At 36.2% G+C, this 25,219-nt stretch overlaps 1 protein-coding gene across 1 annotated transcript in view; it reads left to right on the top strand.

Moving 5' to 3' along the window:
* Positions 1-24,884, top strand: part of LOC149804321 (uncharacterized) — a 90,586-nt gene extending 65,702 nt beyond the window's left edge. Inside the window, exons 11-13 of the mRNA XM_089938773.1 lie at positions 1,424-1,555; positions 3,679-3,836; positions 18,676-24,884. Of these exons, the coding sequence (XP_089794899.1) occupies positions 1,424-1,555; positions 3,679-3,836; positions 18,676-18,814 (429 nt within the window). The 3' untranslated portion in view covers positions 18,815-24,884. The remainder of the gene's footprint in view (positions 1-1,423; positions 1,556-3,678; positions 3,837-18,675) is intronic.
* Positions 24,885-25,219: the final 335 nt, after the last annotated feature.

Here is a 25,219-nt window from a genome sequence, read left to right as displayed (position 1 = left end):
CTTACCGAGTCAGCAGAATATCTGTTATTGATGAAGTTAATTTACCATTAATTTTTTAACTTCAGACTCATATCTCTCTTTTTCCATCACTTAGTTATATTTAGAAATGCTAATTACTGTATGTACTTGTATATACGTCATGCCCAGATGTAAACTGCACAGACCCAGATTTGCTGTCACATAATGCCCCATCAGATCTGGGTCTGTGTGGTCTTTTAGGAGTAATCAGTTGAAGAAACATCATAGACCTGATCTACTGGTGCATTATGCTATGGCAGATCTGAATCTATGCAGTAAGCAGTTGTATCTGACTTATATTCTGACCAATTGTACGCTGATGACAACCAAATATACAAATCTAGCCACCCAACCGAAGCTGATGCTACCATCCAAGGTGTAGAGAGGTGCATTTCTGATGTGAAATCATGATGACATGTAACAAGCTGCAGATGAATGATGATAAAACTGAGGCCATTCTGATCACAACACAAAGACTTTCTCAGTCACATCCTTTACCTCAAACAATAAATATCAGCAATGCCAATATTAAATTCACAGTCAGTGCGAAATCTCTGGACAGTACTCTCAGATTGCACCAGCATGTCATGAACATATGCAAGGCTGCATATCTTGAGCTGAGACACAACAGCTCCATTTGCAAATATCTATCAGTTGATGCCATTGAAACACTTGTATGTTCATTAGTACTTTCAAGACTTGGACTATTGTAACTCAATTCTGTCTGGTTCATGTCAATATCTACTTCAGAAACTTCAGAAAGTTCAAAACACAGCTGCTCGGATCATACAAAGAGTACCATGATCATAACACACCTTCCCGCTGCTCATTACCCTACACTGGCTACCCATGCGATCCAAAATCAAACATAAAATTTGTTCTCTGTGCTATGTTTCACTGACAGACTCCAGTCCAACATTTCTATCCAACCTCACCCATGTGTACACACCAGCAAGATATTTATGCTCCTCTTCTGACAATCGTATACTCATTATTCCCACTATGAAAATGAAGTCATATGGACAACATTCTTTTGCATACCAGGGCCCAGCAACGTGGAATGAATTGCCCACTGAACTTAGACACAAAGACACAGTGATCCCATGTAAGAGTGCTCTTAAAACTCACTTATTTTGACTGCAAGAACAAACTTAAAGACCTAATAATGTTTCCTACCTTAAATATTTTCAGCATGTTTTTAATATTTTCTAATTTCATGGTGTTTGTTTTTTGTAATCATATCATTGAATATGTTTTTTATGTTATAGGTGTTGTCTAATGTTGTAAAGTGCTTAGAGCTTCTAAAGATTAGGTGCTATACAAAGTCCTCATTATTATTATTATTATTATTATTATTATTATTAATTATAATATGGTTGTTATTATTGATTCTGTCATGTTACAGCCAGGTATCTATGTGAACCAAATCAGCAGGAGTCAGCAAGAGGTGATTGGAAGTACATTCATCATTGAGTTTGAAATCCTTGACCCACATCCACAGAGAGATTTGAGGATTGCCAATAAATACACTGTCAGTGTAAGTTGTCTAAATTTGGAACCATGTCTGACTGATAATCATTTAGAAAAGTTGAACCATGTATGACTGATACTCATTTACAAATGTTGAACCATGTATGACTGATAATCAGTTAGAAATGTTGAACCATGTATGACTGATAATCAGTTACAAATGTTGAACCATGTATGACTGACAATAAGTTAGAAATGTTGAATCATGTATGACTGATAATCAGTTAGAAATGTTGAACCATGTATGACTGATAATCAGTTACAACTGTGATGTGATGTATGACTGGTAATCAGTTAGAAATGTTGAATCATGTATGACTGATAATCAGTTAGAAATGTTGAACCATGTATGACTCATAATCAGAAAGAAATGTCTGATTTTATTTCACAGGTAAGTCACATTTTTATCCATGAAATAATTTCACTCATCTTGTCAGAATATCCCAAAATATTGCAAATCTAACAAAACAAAGAAACCGAAATGACATAACAAAATGACATATTTAAGAGAGATTTGTGACTATTGGGCAATCTTAGAGTAGTAATTAACACTAGACTCATTGGGACATCACCACCAGCTACTTCCAGAGTCAGTGTTTCACATCCATGCTGCATAGACTGACATACCATATTATCATTTTTATAAGTTATGTCCAACCGCAACAAGTTAGACCTTGATCTGCCATCATGTAATTCACCAGCAGATCAGGGTATGTGTTATTTCTTCTACTCATTACTCCTAACATCCTATACAGACCCAGATCTGCTGGTGCATTTTACAGTGGCAGAAAGATCTAGGTATGTGCACTTTACAGTGGCAGAAAGATCTAGGTATGTGCATTTTACAGTGGCAGAAAGATCTAGATATGTGCATTTTACAGTGGCAGAAAGATCTAGGTATGTGCACTTTACAGTTGGACTTGATTAATAAGTAAGTTCATAAGGTAGCACTAGTTGTAGTTGTACTAGGGTTTAACACCATTTTTCAGAACAAGATAGGCTAAACAAGGTGGCCAGTATATTATTGGTGGAGGAAACCATACCGGTGGCATAGTGGTTAGAGCATCCACCTCAGATGCGGGAGGTCATGGGTTTGATCCCCAGCTGAGTCATCCTTAAGACTTTTTAAAATGGTACTAAAAGCCGCCTCGCTTGGCGCTCAGCATTAAAAGGTTAGTGTTAGGACTGGTCGGCCTGGTGTCAGAATAATGTGACTGGGTGAGACATCATGCTACATGTCTGTGGCATGATATCCCATGCTAGACATCACTATAAACTGCCACACTGCAGAAATCATAGCAATATGACTGAACAATTGTTAAAGCTACGTTAAAAATCAAAATCACACACACACATTAATGGGGGGAGGAAGAACCCGGGAAAACCCCAGAAAGAACCACCGACCCATGAGAAGCTACTGGCAAGCTTTCTCACATACCCACCTTGGCTGAACCTGAGACTTGAACCCATGCAGACAGAGGTGAGATGACAGTGATCCGTAATGGTGAGCACTTTAGACCACTCGGCCACTCAGGTCCCCAAAGGTAGTACTAGGATGAGGTATATATATATATATATATATATATATATATATATATATATATATGGTAGCATTAGGGTATGAATTTGATCAAATTACAGTGTTACAGTGAACCATGCTAATGCTTAGGGTGCTTGTGGAACTGATAGGAACTATGTAACAAATGACAAAAATGAGAGTCAGTACTTGTTTTCCTGCAATAGAGAGGCTTTTTTTATTATTCTCGTTTTGGATTGCACTTAATAACAATGAACTAAACTCCAGTAAATATAGTCCTCGTGGAATGAAATGTATATTTTCATGGAACTTTGAGCCAAAGATTGACACAATTAGTAAGGTATGGACACTTTTAAACTTTATCATTTTAGCATCAATGTAACAACCACTTTTTTATAATACTCTTGGAATCATCATACCATCTTCAACAAATTATGAGTCCAAACAGGTATTTTTCGGTTTGCCATGTGTCTATTCCACTATATATTGCACCTTTTTTTCCCTTCACCGAGACAAATTGTTCAGTAGTTAAGCAGGATATTGAAGAGAAACTGCACCTGTTGAATGTATCTTCCATTATTTTATTCCAATAGGTGTATTTTGGAAGACATCTTCTGCATTCAGCTCAGTATGATCAGCCTGGCGAGTATGCTCTTACAGTACCAGCATGGCAGTCCCCTCAGCATGGACATGTTGTCATGGTGATGACCAATCAATATGGGCAGATTTTTGAAGACATGTACCCATTAAGGTAAACAAATATACTGTTAAATGCTCTTGTGAAGATAATTAGGTACAATAATTGAATTGTGTAGATAATTAATCTGCATAGCTGTCAAATACTGTTTGTCCCATATTTGGACCTGAATATGGGTGTATATTTTTCTTGTTAAGAATCTGTTTTTTTAAAAATAAATTAAATAAAAAAATTCCTTGCAATTTTCTGTTTAGAACAGGGTCCAGGTTCCATTCTGAGAGAACTGTATCACATGTTTACAGGGATATTGGGTTCTAAGATATGACTGGTTCATTCAAAATCAAGGCTACCATGTCAGTCTTTAATCACCATATTAGATTGTGCAAAGCTGTTGCCGCTGTCACTTTATGTCATCTTTGTAATATTCAACTTCTGGTCACATCAACAAGAAGATTCAGAATTTTCTCCAGCATTGAAAATAACAGAACTTGAAGGACAGTTATGTCATGTTGTTTAGATTTATGAAACCATCTAGTAATGGGGAAATCTCTGGTTTGCAAATTGTGTAATTGTGATTCTGCCATTGGGCATGGAGGCACCCATGACATAAAACATCATGGAAAAGCTAATAAACATCAGCTTGCTGCTTCATCATGAGCAACTCAGCCTGACCTTAGGACGTTTATAAATACCTGAGAGAACCTTGATATAATTTGATCAAAGTTTGGTTTACTAAATTTCTTTTAGAAATGAACCTTCTTTCAGTTACTAGTGTTTTTTTGTACTCTTTTTCCAGACAGTAAAATTGCAACGGATTACTCATAGGCTAGAATGAAAACAGTTTAGTAACAAAAATAAAGAGAATTCAGATCATCAGTGAAAGATGTTACAATGGAATTGATATTGAAAAAATCAAGGTGTGAAAAAGGATATTTTAAACAAGCCTGTGACTGAGTGTGTGTTGCACTCTTGCACCTTCTGAGTGGGCAGCCAAATGGAACTGGTGCCCATTCAGAAGGTGCAAGAGTGCAACACATGCACCTTGGACATAAATAATTATGTAAGTTACTGTCCTCCGTTACTGATGGTTGTAGATGTTGTTAATAGTTACATGAGCATTAAAGTTTTAAAAATCAGTGTTTGTTCCTGAGTAAGCAGTCAGTATTTTATATCATCCATCATAAATTTGCACTAATATATTCTAAATATGTAGGTTTACAAAATTTCCATTTTAATAAGGTTTCCCAAGCTGGAGATACATCATCTGAGTAATTCCACTGTTCACGCCCTTGCTTGTGTCAAAAGCTTTTACCATGCAAATTACACTATTATTTTAGATCAGGAGGTAATGTGGATGCTGAAAAAAGCAATTTTATTGTCTCACATGAGTTCAGGAAATATGGTAGATGGATGAAGACAGATTTTTTTGTCTTTCCTGTATTTAAGATCTTGAGATAAATTGATGGTGGAAAATAGATTTGTATTGTCTCACCTGTGTAGTAAATGGTTAGATATAGATGTCACTTTTTTAAAGGGAGGGCAGCAGTGTTGGTGTATTTGATTCTGTGCTAAAGTTTGGCAAGTCAGATGCATTATGGGTATATCATTTCCATGTGGCATTGGTGAGATTCTGTCTTTCATGGAACCTTTGTTTATTTTAATAACTGAAATCGCTAGCTATAAAGGCTCAGACATACCATCAATGTAGGCTGTTGCTTCAAGTACAAATCTCAATGATCACTCAACTTTGAAATTTGCATATCAACCCAATCAAGCTTGCCAATTGGTTGACACAACATTGTCCTGCCTACCTTGGCAAACATTGTAACTTGAGTAGCCTGTAGATTTTCAAGTCCCCAGCAAGACAGAGTTATGCAGACACTGGACTTATTTTTAGCCTACATATACGTGTTACCTGCTTGACTTGGCTTTGCTTAGGTGTAAGTAATGGGTCAGGCATACCATACTTAGTACCACATATTTACAGTTTTTTAAATATAAAATTGTTAGATATACCACAAATAACGAGAGAGAGAGAGAGAGAGAGAGAGAGAGAGATATGTATGGAACATGCTGTATATATTGCCAGAAATTGTGATTTTTCTAGTACCATAATTATGTACTTGTTTATAAGTTGAGTCAGAATGCAAACAACAAAGATCCTGATCTGCTTTAGTATGATGCACATGCAGATCAGGGTGTGTGTTTGGTCTACTCATTACTCCTAAGACCCCCACAAAAACCCAGATCTGCAAGTGCATTATGCAACGACAGATCTGGGTGTGTGCAGTTAGCGGTTGGACTTGTCTTATAAGCAAGTATATATGGTATTTGTTTGGCATGAAAGAAGCTTTTTGGTTGACACAAAATTTATTTAAAAATTACATGTTTCGTTTTTACTGACATTTATTGAGATAAACCTATATATCAGGATATTTTGCTGTGTCAGTTATGTGTTAATAAAAATTCATTCGTACTTTGCCATAAATTAAAACGAATCACTGTCTGTTGATTCTGGATATTTGATATTTCCAAGTCGAGTCATTTACATGTATGGTGAATAGTTCCAGATAAATCAGAGTTTAAAGAAGGTAGAAAACTATGTGTAAGTGATGTAAATCTAGCTACCAATGTAGTCAAAATTAATAATATTTCTTAAGTATAAACTACATTCTTCATAATAATAGTAATAATAATAATATTATTATTATTACCTTAGAAAATTAGCACTTTTTGTTTTATTTATTTTATCATTATATTTTTAACATTAGGCTGAAGCTAAAATAAGGAAACCCCTCAAAACAGAACCCTGTCTATACCAAAATCCCTTAAGCTCAAAATTTGGGTATGGGGAGATGGCCCTTAATCAATTTAGGAAAGACAAAGTGACTTGTGTACTGAGACTAAAAATAATGTCCACATGCTGGACCTGTGCTATATACAGTGGAACCTTGTTAATCTGGACACCTTATCTGCTAATAAATATGTCCAGATTAAGAGTTTTCCAGAATAATTCAATCACACACATTTTTATTTTACAGTGTCATCATATTGTATACATGTACATGTATTTGCTAGCCATATATGCATATTAGCCATAATATGCATATTAACACTGCGCCGATGTCTGTCCCTGCCAAGGTGGAGGAGTATGTGTCCGCCCTGGACAAGGCTTTCCAGGACCTGCCTGAGCACGATGCTACAGCCAAGTGGAACGCCATGAAGGGTGCCATCTACAGTACAGCTATGTCAATGTTTGGCAAGAAGGAACGACCCAGCCAGGACTGGTTCAACACACACCTATCAAGGATGGAACCACAAATTGAGGAGAAATGAAAAGCCTTCATAGCTTACAAAAAATGCCCTAATGAACGTGCGCTTGCTGCTCTCAGAAGTACCCGAATTAACACCCAATGCATTGCTAGACCATGTGCGAATGAGTACTGGCAACAACTGTGTGAAGGGATCCAGCGATGTGCCGAGTCCAGACACATCCAAGGTATGTACAGTGGCATCAAGAAGGCTCTAGGCCCTACAGTGAAAGGGGTCGCTCCCCTGAAATCTCTGATGGGAGAGAAGATCACAGACCATGGGCAACAGATGGCCAGATGGATGGAGCACTACTCAGAGCTATACTCCCGAGAAACATCAGTCACCGATGCAGCCCTCAGCAGCATAAAAAATCTGCCCACCATGGAATAACTTGACAAAGTGCCAACCTTAGAGGAGCTCAGCAAAGCAATTGACTCCCTTCCAAATGGCAAAGCACCAGGTAGTGACAGCATCCCACCTGAAACTATCAAACGTGGAAAACCAACATTGATTAAACCACTGCATGAGCTACTTTGCCTCTGCTGGGAGGAAGGAGTAGTCCCCCAAGACATGCGCGATGCCACAATTGTGACCCTGTACAAAAACAAGGGCGACCGCAGTGGCTGTAATAATTACAGAGGGATCTCGCTCTTAAGTATCGTTGGTAAAGTGTACACCCGCATCATACTAAACAGGCTGCAGTTGCTGGTGGACCGTGTATACCCGGAATCACAGTGCAGCTTAAGAGCAGGCAGGTCGACGATAGACACGATCTTCTCCCTACGACAACTCCAAGAGAAGAGCAGAGAGCAAGGTCAACCACTCTACATGATGTTCATCGACCTCACCAAGGCCTTTGACTTGGTCAGCAGGAAGGGCCTTTTTGAACTTCTGAGTAAGATTGGTTGCCCCCCAAAACTCCTCAGATAATCTCTTTCCATGCAGATATGAATGGAACAGTACTGTATGATGGATCCTCCTCAACCTCCTTCCCAATTAACAGCGGCGTGAAGCAGGGCTGCGTGCTGGCACCAACACTTTTTGGGATCTTCTTCTCCCTGCTCCTGTCCTACGCCTTCGACACGTCCACGGATGGCATATATCTACACACCTGGTCCGACGGGAGGCTGTTCAACCTGGCACCACTGCGCTCAAAGTCCAAAGTGAGAGCTGTGCTCATCAGGGAGATGCTTTTTGCAGATGATGCAGCTCTTGTGACCCACACTGAAGAAGCCCTCCAGAGGCTGGGAGACCGTTTTGCTGATGCCTGCATGCAGTTTGGTCTCACCATCAGCTTGGAAAAAACAAATGTCAGCGTGCAAGATACAACCATTGCCCCTTCCATCAAAAGCAATGGTGTCACCCTGGAAGCAGTCAACAACTTTACCTACCTAGGGTCAACTATCAGCAACATTCTCTCGATTGATATGGAGCTGGACAGAAGGATTGGAAAGGCAAACACCATCATGGCTCAATTAACGAAGAGGGTGTGGGAAAACAATGCGCTGACAGAGCACACCAAGGTCCGAGTCTACCAGGCCTGCGTTCTCAGCACCCTTCTATATGGAAGTGAGACCTGGAGTACCTACATGAGACAAGAACGCCGGCTCAACTCGTTCAATATACGGTGCCTAAAACGCATCCTGAAAATCAGCTGGCAAGACCGTGTCCCACACAGCGAGATCCTGCAGCGTGCAAGTACCCCCAGCATGTACTGCCTGCTGAGCAAACGCCGCCTTCGATGGCTGGGACATGCCCGACGCATGGAGGACGGAAGGCTGCCAAAGGACATCCTATATGGACAGCTGGCCACTGGCACAAGAAGAATCGGACGCCCCTCACTCCGTTTTAAGGCTGTATGCAAGAGGGACATGAAGGCATGCAACTTTTCACCCGATGGCTGGGAAGAGCTGGCTGAGGACCGAGACACCTGGAGACTGATGGTAAACAATGGCATATCAGTCGCTGATGCGAGGAGAGGCCAGTTGGCTTCAGAGAAACGTAAGAGAAAGAAGAATGCGGCAGCAACCACAGTAACGCAGACTTCCCAGTATATCTGCACCAACTGCAATAGGGACTGTCACTCACGTATAGGCCTGCACAGCCACAGCAGACGATGCCAACAGAGACAGACAACACCCCAAGGGAGCTATTCGCATGGTCTATCGAGACTGAGTCACCAATGATGATATGCATATTAGATAAAGGTTGAAATAAATTAATGAATACATTTATTAACTTGTCTTTATATCACTTTATTATAATATGCCCTGTACATAAATATACATTGATTTTTTTTTAACTGGCAAATCTTGTTTATGCTGGCCGGTATCTCTACACGACTATGCTTGCTTGATGGTGTCACCATAGTAATGTAATGTAAAAAGTACAATGACTACAAACTGATAACTTGCAGTTAAATGCATATTGTAAGTTAATAAAATGCTGTCATTTTTATAAGTCGTATTTTAAAATTTATGGCTGGTAATGAGCCAGTTTTAATTCTGACGTGAAGCTCGGTATTGTCCAAAGCTTAAATCAGTCAACTTTATTTGTACAGCTATCAACAGACTTGATGTTATATACAATTGGTCAACAACAAGGATGAAACACAATTTATTAACCATATGTAATATCAGAAGTGTGGCAATTTGTTCCCAGTGTGTTTATTTATAATCAACACCCGTGTCAGCAAGTGGCAATGACAGACATTGTTTATACAGTCATTGGTTACAGTATGGTCCACTACTTTAAGACTTAACACACATGATTACATGATCAATTTTTAATTTAAATGCACCACTAAAATTTGACCAATCAGAGATTGATAAATTGACACACCTCCAAATTTGCATAAGTGAATCTGTGTTATCCGACTGCATTTTCCTATACGATTCTCCAATTTTCTTATGTTTGGACAGTTTATTTTCAGATTATTGAGGCAAATGTGATAGTCATTTTACACATTGTGTCCCACTGTGGATCCAGAATGCAGATTTTTGGATTATTGGATCAAATTAATGTTTAGGAATTTCATTCCCATTGAGACATGTCCAATAGCAAGGTTTCCAAATAAACAGAGTCTGGATTAATGAGGCTTCATTGTATATCTAGCTGGGAACAACTTGACTGGGAATCCTGAAAGCTGGCGGAGATGTCACAGTGTTTGTTTCAAAATTGCGTTGAAATAGATACTGTGAGTGGAACAATATTTCATCAGCCTTTCAGCAAGCTTGACTGACAAGATGTGCCAGTTTGAAGTTTTAGTAGTGGTGGGATGTTTATGTATGAAGCACAATCCTGTGTCCATGGTATCATTGCACTGTTTGATGCTATATAGACACAGTCCAATTGCATAATCACCATTGTTGTCATCACTAATAACTTTATGATCAATGTTATCATTGCCATCTTTATTATTGTTTGTATTTGTGGCCATTATTCATCGTCAGTCAATACTTATGTTTTACAACACCATATTTTTGATCAAGTTTTGATTCCGACTTGGAATATATGCTTATAACTTCAAACTTTTATACAAGTTCCGTAATGATGAAGTTGTATGCATATTAATGAGGTGACTGAGCTTGTTTCCATAATGAAGGCCATATTTTTTATCTAGTTTTGATCATATAAGGAACGCATGCATCATATCATCAAGATCTTGAATGAGTTCATCAATGAGCAAGAATTGTATACATTACTGAAGTGATCTTGTACCTGAATGAGTTCATCAATGAGCAAAAATTGTATACATTACCAAAGTGATCTTGTACCTGAATGAGTTCATCAATGAGCAATAATTGTATACATTACTGAAGTGATCTTGTACCTGAATGAGTTCATCAATGAGCAAAAATTGTATACATTACCAAAGTGATCTTGTACCTGAATGAGTTCATCAATGAGCAATAATTGTATACATTACTGAAGTGATCTTGTACCTGAATGAGCAAAAATTGTATACATTACCAAAGTGATCTTGTACCTGAATGAGTTCATCAATGAGCAATAATTGTATACATTACCAAAGTGATCTTGTACCTGAATGAGTTCATCAATGAGCAAGAATTGTATACATTACCAAAGTGATCTTGTACCTGAATGAGTTCATCAATGAGCAAGAATTGTATACATTACTGAAGTGATCTTGTACCTGAATGAGTTCATCAATGAGCAAGAATTGTATACATTACCAAAGTGATCTTGTACCTGAATGAGTTCATCAATGAGCAAGAATTGTATACATTACCAAAGTGATCTTGTACCTGAATGAGTTCATCAATGAGCAATAATTGTATACATTACTGAAGTGATCTTGTACCTGAATGAGTTCATCAATGAACAAGAATTGTATACATTACCAAAGTGATCTTGTACCTGAATGAGTTCATCAATGAGCAAGAATTGTATACATTACCAAAGTGATCTTGTACCTGAATGAGTTCATCAATGAGCAAGAATTGTATACATTACTGAAGTGATCTTGTACCTGAATGAGTTCATCAATGAGCAAGAATTGTATACATTACCAAAGTGATCTTGTACCTGAATGAGTTCATCAATGAGCAAGAATTGTATACATTACCAAAGTGATCTTGTACCTGAATGAGTTCATCAATGAGCAAGAATTGTATACATTACCGAAGTGATCTTGTACCTGAATGAGTTCATCAATGAGCTAGAATTATATACATTACCAAAGTGATCTTGTACCTGAATGAGTTCATCAATGAGCAAGAATTGTTTACATTACCAAAGTGATCTTGTACCTGAATGAGTTCATCAATTAGCAAAAATTGTATACATTACCAAAGTGATCTTGTACCTGAATGAGTTCATCAATGAGCAAGAATTGTATACATTACCAAAGTGATCTTGTACTTGAATGAGTTCATCAATGAGCAAGAATTGTATACATTACCGAAGTGATCTTGTACCTGAAAGAGTTCATCAATGAGCAAGAATTGTATACATTATCGAAGTGATCTTGTAGCTGAATGAGTTCATCAATTAACAAGAATTGTATACATTACCAAAGTGATCTTGTACCTGAATGAGTTCATCAATGAGCAAGAATTGTATACATTACCAAAGTGATCTTGTACCTGAATGAGTTCATCAATGAGCAAGAATTGTATACATTACCAAAGTGATCTTGTACCTGAATGAGTTCATCAATGAGCAAGAATTGTATACATTACCAAAGTGATCTTGTACCTGAATGAGTTCATCAATGAGCAAGAATTGTATACATTACCAAAGTGATCTTGTACCTGAATGAGTTCATCAATGAGCAAGAATTGTATACATTACCAAAGTGATCTTGTACTTGAATGAGTTCATCAATGAGCAAGAATTGTATACATTACCAAAGTGGTCTTGTACCTGAATGAGTTCATCAATGGGCAAGAATTGTATACATTACCAAAGTGATCTTGTACCTGAATGAGTTCATCAGTGGGCAAGAATTGTATACATTACCAAAGTGATCTTGTACCTGAATGAGTTCATCAGTGGGCAAGAATTGTATACATTACCAAAGTGATCTTGTACCTGAATGAGTTCATCAATGAGCATGAATTGTATACATTACCAAAGTGATCTTGTACTTGAATGAGTTCATCAATGAGCAAAAATTGTATACATTACCAAAGTGATCTTGTACCTGAATGAGTTCATCAATGAGCAAGAATTGTATACATTACCAAAGTGATCTTGTACCTGAATGAGTTCATCAATGAGCATGAATTGTATACATTACCAAAGTGATCTTGTACTTGAATGAGTTCATCAATGAGCAAGAATTGTATACATTACCAAAGTGATCTTGTACCTGAATGAGTTCATCAATGAGCAAAAATTGTATACATTACCAAAGTGATCTTGTACCTGAATGAGTTCATCAATGAGCAAAAATTGTATACATTACCAAAGTGATCTTGTACCTGAATGAGTTCATCAATGAGCAAAACTTGTATACATTACCAAAGTGATCTTGTACCTGAATGAGTTCATCAATGAGCAAAAATTGTATACATTACCAAAGTGATCTTGTACCTGAATGAGTTCATCAATGAGCAAGAATTGTATACATTACCAAAGTGATCTTGTACTTGAATGAGTTCATCAATGAGCAAGAATTGTATACATTACCGAAGTGATCTTGTACCTGAAAGAGTTCATCAATGAGCAAGAATTGTATACGTTATCGAAGTGATCTTGTAGCTGAATGAGTTCATCAATTAACAAGAATTGTATACATTACCAAAGTGATCTTGTACCTGAATGAGTTCATCAATGAGCAAGAATTGTATACATTACCAAAGTGATCTTGTAGCTGAATGAGTTCATCAATGAGCAAGAATTGTATACATTACCAAAGTGATCTTGTACCTGAATGAGTTCATCAATGAGCAAGAATTATATACATTACTGAAGTGATCTTGTACCTGAATGAGTTCATCAATGAGCAAGAATTATATACATTACCGAAGTGATCTTGTACCTGAATGAGTTCATCAATGAGCAAGAATTGTATACATTACCAAAGTGATCTTGTACCTGAATGAGTTCATCAATGAGCAAGAATTGTATACATTACCAAAGTGATCTTGTACCTGAATGAGTTCATCAATGAGCAAGAATTGTATACATTACCAAAGTGATCTTGTACCTGAATGAGTTCATCAATGAGCAAGAATTGTATACATTACCAAAGTGATCTTGTACCTGAATGAGTTCATCAATGAGCAAGAATTGTATACATTACCAAAGTGATCTTGTACTTGAATGAGTTCATCAATGAGCAAGAATTGTATACATTACCAAAGTGGTCTTGTACCTGAATGAGTTCATCAATGGGCAAGAATTGTATACATTACCAAAGTGATCTTGTACCTGAATGAGTTCATCAATGAGCAGAAATTGTATACATTACCAAAGTGATCTTGTACCTGAATGAGTTCATCAATGAGCAAAAATTGTATACATTACCAAAGTGATCTTGTACCTGAATGAGTTCATCAATGAGCAAAAATTGTATACATTACCAAAGTGATCTTATACCTGAATGAGTTCATCAATGAGCAAAACTTGTATACATTACCAAAGTGATCTTGTACCTGAATGAGTTCATCAATGAGCGAAAATTGTATACATTACCAAAGTGATCCTGTACCTGAATGAGTTCATCAATGAGCAAGAATTGTATACATTACTGAAGTGATCTTGTACCTGAATGAGTTCATCAATGAGCAAGAATTGTATACATTACCAAAGTGATCTTGTACCTGAATGAGTTCATCAATGAGCAAAAATTGTATACATTACCAAAGTGATCTTGTAGCTGAATGAGTTCATCAATGAGCAAAAATTGTATACATTACCGAAGTGATCTTGTTCCTGAATGAGTTCGTCAATGAGCAATAATTGTATACATTACCGAAGTGATCTTGTACCTGAATGAGTTCATCAATGAGCAAGAATTGTATACATTGCCAAAGTGATCTTGTACCTGAATGAGTTCATCAATGAGCAAGAATTGTATACATTACCGAAGTGATCTTGTACCTGAATGAGTTCATCAATGAGCAAGAATTGTATACATTACCGAAGTGATCTTGTACCTGAATGAGTTCATCAATGAGCAAGAATTGTATACATTACCAAAGTGATCTTGTACCTGAATGAGTTCATCAATGAGCAAGAATTGTATACATTACCAAAGTGATCCTGTACCTGAATGAGTTCATCAATGAGCAAGAATTGTATACATTACTGAAGTGATCTTGTACCTGAATGAGTTCATCAATGAGCTAGAATTATATACATTACCAAAGTGATCTTGTACCTGAATGAGTTCATCAATTAGCAAGAATTGTATACATTACCAAAGTGATCTTGTACCTGAATGAGTTCGTCAATTAGCAAAAATTGTATACATTACCAAAGTGATCTTGTACCTGAATGAGTTCATCAATGAGCAAAAATTGTATACATTGCTGAAGTGATCTTATATTTGTTTCCTCAGTGAAACACAAATCTGAATTATCAATTTTCTTCGCGTAAATGTGTATCTGAGGCATCTAGTAATGAAAAAGAAAGAAAAAAACTAAAGAAATATTCACTAATTATTAGTGTGTAGAAAGCCCTTTGCTTACTTGGAAAGGGCAACTGTTTTGTTAAATGAGAATCCATTCATATTGCCGTTCTTCGTCTTTTTTATCAACGAGAAAAAATATAATGGTTGTGTATTTTTTTGTTGCAATATATATACCGCTATTAATTAACAGCTGGAAGATATCGTTAATGAGCACTCTTGATTACATCAGTCAGTGTAACAAAGAAACGCATGCATTTGAAAATGAGTTCAGAAGCCATTTGAGTTTATTTATCCAGTAAAAATAATATCTCAGTGCAGGAAGACGCGAAGACCACAGACCATCGGGTAATTAGTCTTATTGTCTCAGTATAGTAATGCAATAAAAACTATAAAACCCAGTTAGTTTTAATCATAAATGCAAAAGACATTGACTGCATGAGTTTGATTTATATATAGTTAATATCTTAAAGATCTTGGTCTGGTCGTGCTTGGGCATGTCTTCATTATTAAGTTTCTTTAAGCCCCTGCCAAAGGGAGAGACTTTTTTTCCATCCACCACCAAAATGCACTGAACCACCAAACAAAAGGCAGAAAATTAGACCTTGATGGCCCAGAAAAGACAAAGATAAAATCCATCACCTGTCTGTTACTTCAGTTACCGAGAACGCCAGTGTAAAAGATGATGCTGAACTGCACAAATCAAATATTGATGCAGCAGATAATGCCATCATACCAAAAGATACTATTTAAAAGGTGCCCATTGTTGTTGAAAAATTTCCTGAACCTGCAGTAGACAAGCTGGACTACAGCAAAGGTATGAGGGATATAAGCCAGTTTCCTGCAAAGTCACCAGTAAGAGGAAATTATAGGAAATGGGACATTAACGATAAAATAAGAATTGTTGAGGAGGCAAAACTATGTGAAATTAGGCCCATAGTAGCCCCTTCAAAGCAGCAGATGACCAGATTTTTGAAGCCATTGAAGAATCTAAGAAGAAAATGGACATGATAATCAGTAGCTTCAGAGTTACTGGCCTTTCAAATGTAATAAATGGTAGAGAGGACTACTACATAAGGAGTGACAATGCAGCTCATGACGAAGAATGTGAATTTTTTTTTGTTTTTGTTGGAAGACTTGCAAAACTCTTGAAAATTATGAATGTTTCTTTGCATCTTGTTTTTGCATTTGTTTGGTGCATTCGTCCAACTTCGGATCACAAATTATATCCTTGAAAATAACGTGTTTATATTACAATAATATTTTTTATACACGTTGCTTTATTATTCTCTCTATCTCTGTTAAATTCATTTGCCATTTTTTTTCCAACTGGAACAAGTATCAGTAGATTAATATTGTTCTTGAGTTAATGGGCTTGTTGTACACATTTTCAACACCCCATGGGTAGCCTCATTACCCTATGTAGAGCCTCCTTAATGTGACCTGTATTGGTGAATCTGGTCTTCAATCCAGTATTTACTGGAAAAGACCAAGCTAAAGGTCAAGCGTATTTAATTAGCATGTATATTACATCTGCATAGCCATGTGGCACAGTTGTTGTTGTTGTTGTTGTTGTGGGGTTTAACACCATTTTGCAGCACACGATAGGCTATACATGGCGACCAGTATTAATGGTGGAGGAAGAACCCGAGAAAACCCCAGAAAGAACCACCGACCCACGAGAAGCTACTGGCAAGCTTTCTCACATACCCACATTGGCTGAATCTTAGATTCGAACCGCCAGAGACAGAGGTGAGATGGCAGTGATCCGTAACAGAGAGTGCTTTAGACCACTCGGCCACTCGGGGCCCCATGTGGCACAGTGACAATGGATCTCATTATGCAAACAAAACAATTTATTTATTCAGGTTTTAATTGCCAATGAAATATAATAGTGCCCTTGCAGTGTTTACATAAGGAATAACTGACAGGTAACTGAACAATAAAGGTTATTCTCTCTCTCTCTCATAACAACAGATTCTTGAGAGCAGAATGAGAAAGAATTTATACATTAGTTTTGTACCTTTGGTTGTCGGGTGTCGTGTGTTCTGCAGGCCATGTCCAGGTATGATTCCTTTATTTTTGTACACGGTCATTACCACAAAATGATAATTATTTATTTTACATATATATTTTGTGTACAATAAAATTAATAATTTTTTTTCATGTACAAAAAATAACATGAAATACAGTATTGTGAATTAAATCCCAAGTATTCTGAATGATTCCAGTTTTGAATGTGCTGATGTACCAATAGCATGGAATAGTGTTGATGTGGTAAGTCTTGGTGTATCACACTGATATAATCCAAAATGTATCTAAATAAATTCTCAATGATCCCAAAATAACAATTTACTCTGAAAGTATTAATGAGTTCTTTGTAATTCCAATGAATAATTTAAGCAAATCCTCTCACATTAAAACTGAACACAACTAAAAGACTGATTCCACTTAAGATGTTATGATAGGAATGAGTAATTCAAATAGAAACAACCCTAATATAAAAACCTAAGACACAAGAAGAGGACCAGGATGAGGGTCATATTGTCAAATAAGATCAGATCTTCTGCTTAGATTATATTGTGGGCCCATACTCCTACCCTCAGTTATGGACATAGGTCAATCACATAATAGAAATTAAATATACATAACACTTCCCTGATCAGCTGAGCTTATTACCAGTCTGGAGGTCATAATTCAGATTGTTTAAATCAAACTTGGTATATATACTTATATCATTGGGATCTTGAACAGTTTCGATTATGAGCAACATATATACTTACATAATGAGATGATCTTGTATCTGATTGACTGAGCTTTTTTCAACTCCAGAGGTAATGTTTTAAATTTTAAATATCTTATTATAGTGTGATCCTTCATTTTTAAGGTTATCTTTTCTTTTTTGAAAAGCTGGCCTTAAAAGAGACAGAATGAGTAATATATACCATTTTGGTATTGGACATGGCAACCTTAAGAAAGGGGTGATCTCTCTTGAGCTGAAAAGGGGAACTACGCTATCATCAGGACCTTGGACAAGTTTGATAATGAACAAGTTTAATGCATATCATATGATTATCTTGCCTGTGATTCACTGAACATGTTAGTGAAAAAAAAGGAAAATCAACATGATGGAAAAGCTGGAAGATAGTTTGCATAAGGTCATGTTCTTATAATACTACAAAACTGCTTGGTGAAATGATCAGCTGTTATGCAAGCAAGATGCGCTTTTATAGTTATTGTAATTATTATTATCATTATTGTTATTATTATTTTTATTATTATTATTATTATTATTATTATTATTCAACCCTTTTATGATACCGTATTTGGCTATCTTTTCTTAAGATTGGCTCACTGCACATGGCACAAGATCTCAAGGACTTTCCATAGTCTATTTGCTTTTCCTTTGAGTGCCAAGAAGGAGGAAGGTTGTTGTTATTGTTATTATTATTATTATTATTATTATTATTTCTATTTCAGATTTAACCAGAATATTCTTCAGGACCTTCAGTGGTTGCTTCTGGCTCCATTTGTTGCCATGGTGATAATACTCCTCGTCAATCATGGATTCCCAGCTAAAGATCTGCTGCCATTTACATTTCAGTCAAAAAATAGATAACGTGCTACCAGTGTTGTAGAACATTTTACAAGTTTTGCTGTAGAAAAGTAAATGTATAGAAAAGAACACGCTGGTCGCCTTTTGTACAATGGTTTTCTGAGGTGTGTTTTTATTTGGGAATAGTTTGTTTGAAAAATATAGACTTACAAGGTAGAAAATAAATAACATAAAAATTGTGGTCCAATCAGGCATGATGTACATCACGTTTAAATTGTAATTATAGTGGGTGTATTTTGACTTTTAAGGATTGGTATGAGCTGATCATAGCTTACCTGGTCATAAGACAAGGGAGTTTATGGTTTGGCTGTGTTCATTGTGTGTCAGCTGTTTTGCATCCATCTGTCAACATTGGCTTGTTACCACTCTGGATTCACCATTTTGAATCAGATTTCAGTCACACTTGGAATACGGTTTATATCAGCAACACACTGGGTGAGTTCTGTAATGAGCAAGTTTCATAAATATTAAAGATTTGATCTGATAGGCTAGTCATGGAGACCATATTTTGAATCTGTTTTATCACATAGGTCTGATACATCAGCAGACTGGATAGAACCAGATCTGCCAGCACATTATGTGATAGCAAATTGAGTGCAAGCATAAAAACAGTAAAAGAATCTGTTTACTCTGATCTGCCTGCACATTAACCAAGGGCAGATCAGAGTGTATGTATTTTTCGGAGTTGGACCCACCTTGTACTCAAATATATATAACATATTCATCCCAAAGGTGAGTTCAATAACATATCAGTGTCACGTAATGGACTATACTGTACTGAGGCTCTTTATTGTAAGAAACCTTGTTATTACAAGCGCTTGAACCAGGAATCAAATCTTGAAGAATAGAGATGTCAAGGTATTACTGTTACACCATCCATCCAGGTCTTATGGTCATCATCAGAAGAAAATCAAGACAAATACTGTCCATTTGCATTCTTAAACTTATCTACAGAACAGATAGTGGCTTCATCCATCACACAGAGTAAATACCAGAGCATAGACATGTGGCTGATTTATGTTTGCTTGTTGTGGATGTTAAATCCAAAGGAATTGCAGCCAGATAACATCATAATTATGTCAAATAACGGAACTATTGCTCATTCAGTCCAATTTGTTGGGGAAAGGTTTTGTTAGGGTTAGGGTTGGGGTTATGATGGTAATGTAAGTTAACAGTTTTTGGCATTATAACATTTTCTTTGCATTTTTCTGAAATACCCCTGCAGTTAGAAGATCCTGGTACTTTGCTGAACTTGAGAAACCATTTTCCAAAAAGTTGGAATTTTTAAAGAAAATTGTGCAGTTAAAGTATGCAGTCTCTTGTTGGTGACATGGATGCGTCATCAGGGTGTTGGGCTTTTATTATTTGTTTCCATAAAAAATATAACAGATGTGGCCCTTTGACAAAGACACAGTCTAATTCTACCATTGATATTGATTGATTAAAAATATAACATATGTGGCCCTTTGACAAAGGTACAGTCTAATTCTACCATTGGTATTGATTGATTAGAAATATAACAGATGTGGCTCTTTGACAAAGACACAGTCTAATTCTACCATTGATATTGATTGATTAAAAATATAACAGATGTGGCTCTTTGACAAAGACACAGTCTAATTCTACCATTGATATTGATTGATTAAAAATATAACAGATGTGGCCCTTTGACAAAGACACAGTCTAATTCTACCATTGATATTGATTGATTAAAAATATAACAGATGTGGCTCTTTGACAAAGACACAGTCTAATTCTACCATTGATATTGATTGATTAAAAATATAACAGATGTGGCCCTTTGACAAAGGTACAGTCTAATTCTACCATTGATGTTGATTGATTAAACTACTAAGAACAAGATTTGCATGGCTGTGCCATATACATGGAAGTGACATAGCGTTATCCATATCCATCCAAGCCATACCCCCAACAGTAATTTCATTTTCACTCAATAATTTATAAAGTACTACATGGATTCAACAGAATTAGGTTGGAGTCTTTGCGTTTAGCAGACCTAAGTTAAAGCTAATTTTATGACACTTTTTAAAATTTATTTGCCAAGCTTTGAACCCTGTTGAATTTGAAACTTTTGTCCCTTCAGTAGCACCTCACAGTTAGGGCATTCATGTTGCATTATCACATTTTTAGTTGTCTTATAAAAATTTGACTCCCCTAAAGCTGTGGAAATTTGATTAGATTGTGTCCCATTAAAAGGTGGAGTAAATGATGGCTACAGTTTGATATAATCAGTGGCATTTGAACTCCTTATGAATGGATCCCAGTTGACTTCCTTTACTTCAGTGTTGTCATTGTGTCAGGCGATAACTGATCAAGACAGTTTAATTTTGTGTCTTTTGTCATTAAAGTTAGAGGCATTCTCATAGAAAATAATGTACCTATATAAGATGTCATCTGAATTTTTAGGTTTTTATTTGTTATTTTTGTACTTTAAATGAAAGAGGTTTATTTTTCTTCTGAATATTTCATTATGTTTGTGCCATTTAAATTGTATTTATGTGCTTTTGCTTGTGTCAGTTTTTCTAAACTTGGAAACTGCATACATAAGATAGTGATACATGGATTTCCAATGACCCAAAGGCCCAGTTCCATGGCATAACAGTCAGCCAGCTGGAAGCACATGTTTTGACCCAAAGGCCCAGTTCCATGGCATAACAGTCAGCCTGCTGAAAGCACATGTTTTGACCCATAGGCCCAGTTCCATGGCATAACAGTCAGCCTGCTGGAAGCACATATTTTGACCCAAAGGCCCATTTCCATGGCATAACAGTCAGCCAGCTGGAAGCACATGTTTTGACCCAAAGGCCCAAAGGCCCATTTCCATGGCATAACAGTCAGCCTGCTGGAAGCACATATTTTGACCCAAAGGCCCATTTCCATGGCATAACAGTTAGCCTGCTGGAAGCACATGTTTTGACCCAAAGGCCCATTTCCATGGCATAACAGTCAGCCAGCTGGAAGCACATGTTTTGACCCAAAGGCCCATTTCCATGCCGTAACAGTTAGCCTGCTGGAGGCACATATTTTGACCCATAGGCCCATTTCCATGGTGTAACAGTCAGCTTGCTGGAAGCACATGTTTTGACCCAAAGGCCCAGTTCCATGGCGTAACAGTCAGCCTGCTGGAAGCACATGTTTTGACCCAAAGGCCCAGTTCCATGGCATAACAGTCAGCCTGCTGGAAGCACATGTTTTGACCCCTTCATGTCCCCAAGACAGAGCATATTTCAATAGGGTTCCTTGTGGTTTGTTGTCCTAGTATCTAATAACAATGTACTATTTAAAAGGCTTTGCAAGCATATTGGCACCTGTTGAAACAGGTATCCAATAAAACCCTAATTGTATTACATAATTCCTAATCAGGACTCTTGGAAGTTATGTGCCTTGTTTTATCTTTATCGAAGTGTTTGTTTTTACAGCTGTTATTAGTTAGTTTTTTTGTGCCTGTTTGAATGTGTTGTAAATTATTCTTTGATTTAATAATGTCCAGTGAGTTTTGTTTTGATAATACAAATTAAATACATTGGCATTACATCTAAGTGAATTGAATGTTATTAATGATCAATTCAGGTCATTTAGACTGGTGTATATTCCCATTTTATTAAAGTCAATTAGACTGGTATATATTCCCATTTTATAAAGGTCATTTAGACTCGTATATATTCCGATTTTAATAAGGTCATTTAGACTGGTATATGTTCCCATTTTATTAAGGTCATTTAGACTGGTATATATTCCCATTTTTTTAGATGATGATTACTTTCAATTGTCTGCCATCTCACCTCTGTCTGTGTGGGTTTGAGTCTCAGATTTGGCCAACGTGGTATGTGAGAAAGCTTACCAGTAGCTTCTCGTGGGTCATTGGTTCTTTCTGGGGATTTTCCTCGGCTCTTCCTCCACCGTTAATACTGGCCACCATGTAGAGCCTATCGTGTGCTGAAAAATGGGGTTAAACCCTACAACAAGTTTTTGTTTGATGTATCGAAGGTGGTAATGAGTCAGCTTTCCTTGTAAAATTTTATGGAGAATGGTCAGCAACTAGCTCATTTTGAATATGAAAAGTCTCAGATGTAACCACAGGACAACAAAATTGCTTGAGAGAAAATGCAATCTTACTGATTCTGCTGGAAAAGGAAAGTTGATGAAGAGGCAGCGAAAGACAGTGCCAGTGCAGCATAAATTAGAACTGTTTATTACTTAGCCAAAATTGGACAACTATAATGAAAATTTAATTATTATATGTTGCTTTCCAAATATGAAATAAATAGTTTCAATCCATCAGGTTTATGCCATACATCAGCCTGTTTCTATCATTGAAATAAATATATGTTTAATGAATTGTTATTTCTGCATCACATGACTCTGGCTATTATAACGCTAAATTGCTCTGACGGACTATCTCTAGCTGTCCCTCTCCTCTCCGCTTTCTTTGCACAGCATACATATACATTTAATCAAAAGATCAATCTTTAGCAGCAAAAACAAATTCGAATCAAATGATACATTTTCTTTGATCCTTTCTCCACCTGTCCAGTGCAGACATAAATAATCTCTGTCTCTGTACAGTCAACATGAAAAGCCTATGTTGCTTGTTTTATGCTAAAGATTAACAGCTATAATGTGTATATTAAATTTTTGTGAGATTCTACATTGATGTTGAAAATTGACCTTTTGATTTAATATTTTTCATTTAAATTTAGTGTACAAGTAACATAATGAAAATTTTGGGAAAATTCTACAAGTTAAATCATCTTGATCTCATGCTTGGCAAAGTTACAGAATTTTCAGATTTTCCAACTTCAGGCATCATTCTGAGATGTGGGTTCAGAATGTTTAAATAAATCAAAGCCAGCAATATTTTGTATCAACTGCATAAGAAGAAAAAACATTTTTCCAATCACTTTAGGAAGTAACAGTATACCACATCATTTTTGAGTGGTTTTATATTTGCATTAGATTCGTGTAAAACATTTTTGGTTTGCAACTATGGAACTCTGTTCCAGAGATAGTAGATGTAGATTTATTGATGCAGAATTCTATTTTGTCATCATTTTGAATTTGGGTGGAACCAGTGATTGTAAAATGGTAGAAATAAGTAATCACAAACATTTTCTGATATACAGTGTTGAACAAACATTTTCATTGTTGATTATGGAAAACACAGGAAACCTTTATGTATTTGTACATATATACCAGTTACAGTTTATGACTAAAAACCAGTCTTTATTGATGTGTGTATATATTATCATTGTATGAATATCAAGATTTCATGTATGTGATCATAAATTTTAGAAATGTGAGGCAGTTGAATGTATATGTGTACACTGATTTTAGAAATGATAGGCCATTGTATGTATGTGTATGTTTCTGTGTACACTGATTTTAGAAATGATGGGTTGTTGTATGTATGTGTATGTGTCTGTGTACACTGATTTTAGAAATGATGGGCCATTGTATGTATGTGTATGTTTCTGTGTACACTGATTTTAGAAATGATGGACTGTTGTATGTATATGTATATGTCTGTGTACACTGATTTTAGAAATGATGGGCTGTTGTATGTATATGTATGTGTCTGTGTCTGTGTACATTGATTTTAGAAATGATGGGCCATTGTATGTATGTGTATGTTTCTGTGTACACTAATTTGACAAATTATGGCCATTGTGTGTGCTTGCATGTGTGTTTGTGTGTGTGTGTGTGGATGGATGTGCACAGAGATTTTACTGATAATGGATCATTGTATTTATCGATGTAGATGTTTGTGTGTAAACTATTTTTACAATGACACTGAAAGTTAAAACAGAATGTGTGTGATTCTTGAATTACTCTCACTGGACAGTTTATACAAGTTTTCATAAAGGTCAACATTTCGTACTAGAAACTTTGAAAGTTGGAATATTTCCCTCTGTGAGAATATTTGCTGAAGCTTTTGTTTTACATTGTCTGTTTTGAAAGAGGATGGAATATTTATAATAATAATGATTTTGAATTTGATAATATTTGAAATAACTTCTTTTTTACATTCCTCTTAATAAATCTTTTAATCTCATTTTTGGTATCATTCTTTAAATATGTGAATATTGTAAAGTGATCTTTGGTACACAATATAACTGCAAACATTAAGGGCAAGTGTTAATCATAGTCATATATATATATATGGAAACGTTACCTTTGTGCACTCTGGATTCTTGGTTCCTCTTTTTTTTCTTCACCTTTGTGATAGAAAAATGTTAAGGACTGGAATCTTATATCTCATGTTGTCTTGCCTTTTAAAGATAATATGTAGGTATCACTTTCTAAATTGCAGCAGGAATGGTGTCAGCTATGTTAAGTTACTGTGCTTAGGTATTATAAAAGTTAGATATCATCTACATCAGTTGCCGT

This window comes from Sinohyriopsis cumingii, chromosome 2, assembly GCF_028554795.1.
Source record: "Sinohyriopsis cumingii isolate HCF-2022 chromosome 2, ASM2855479v2, whole genome shotgun sequence".
In the NCBI taxonomy this organism is placed as follows: domain Eukaryota; kingdom Metazoa; phylum Mollusca; class Bivalvia; order Unionida; family Unionidae; genus Sinohyriopsis; species Sinohyriopsis cumingii.
Note: the sequence above shows the minus strand (reverse complement) of the source record. Positions and strands in the feature narration are given on the sequence as shown.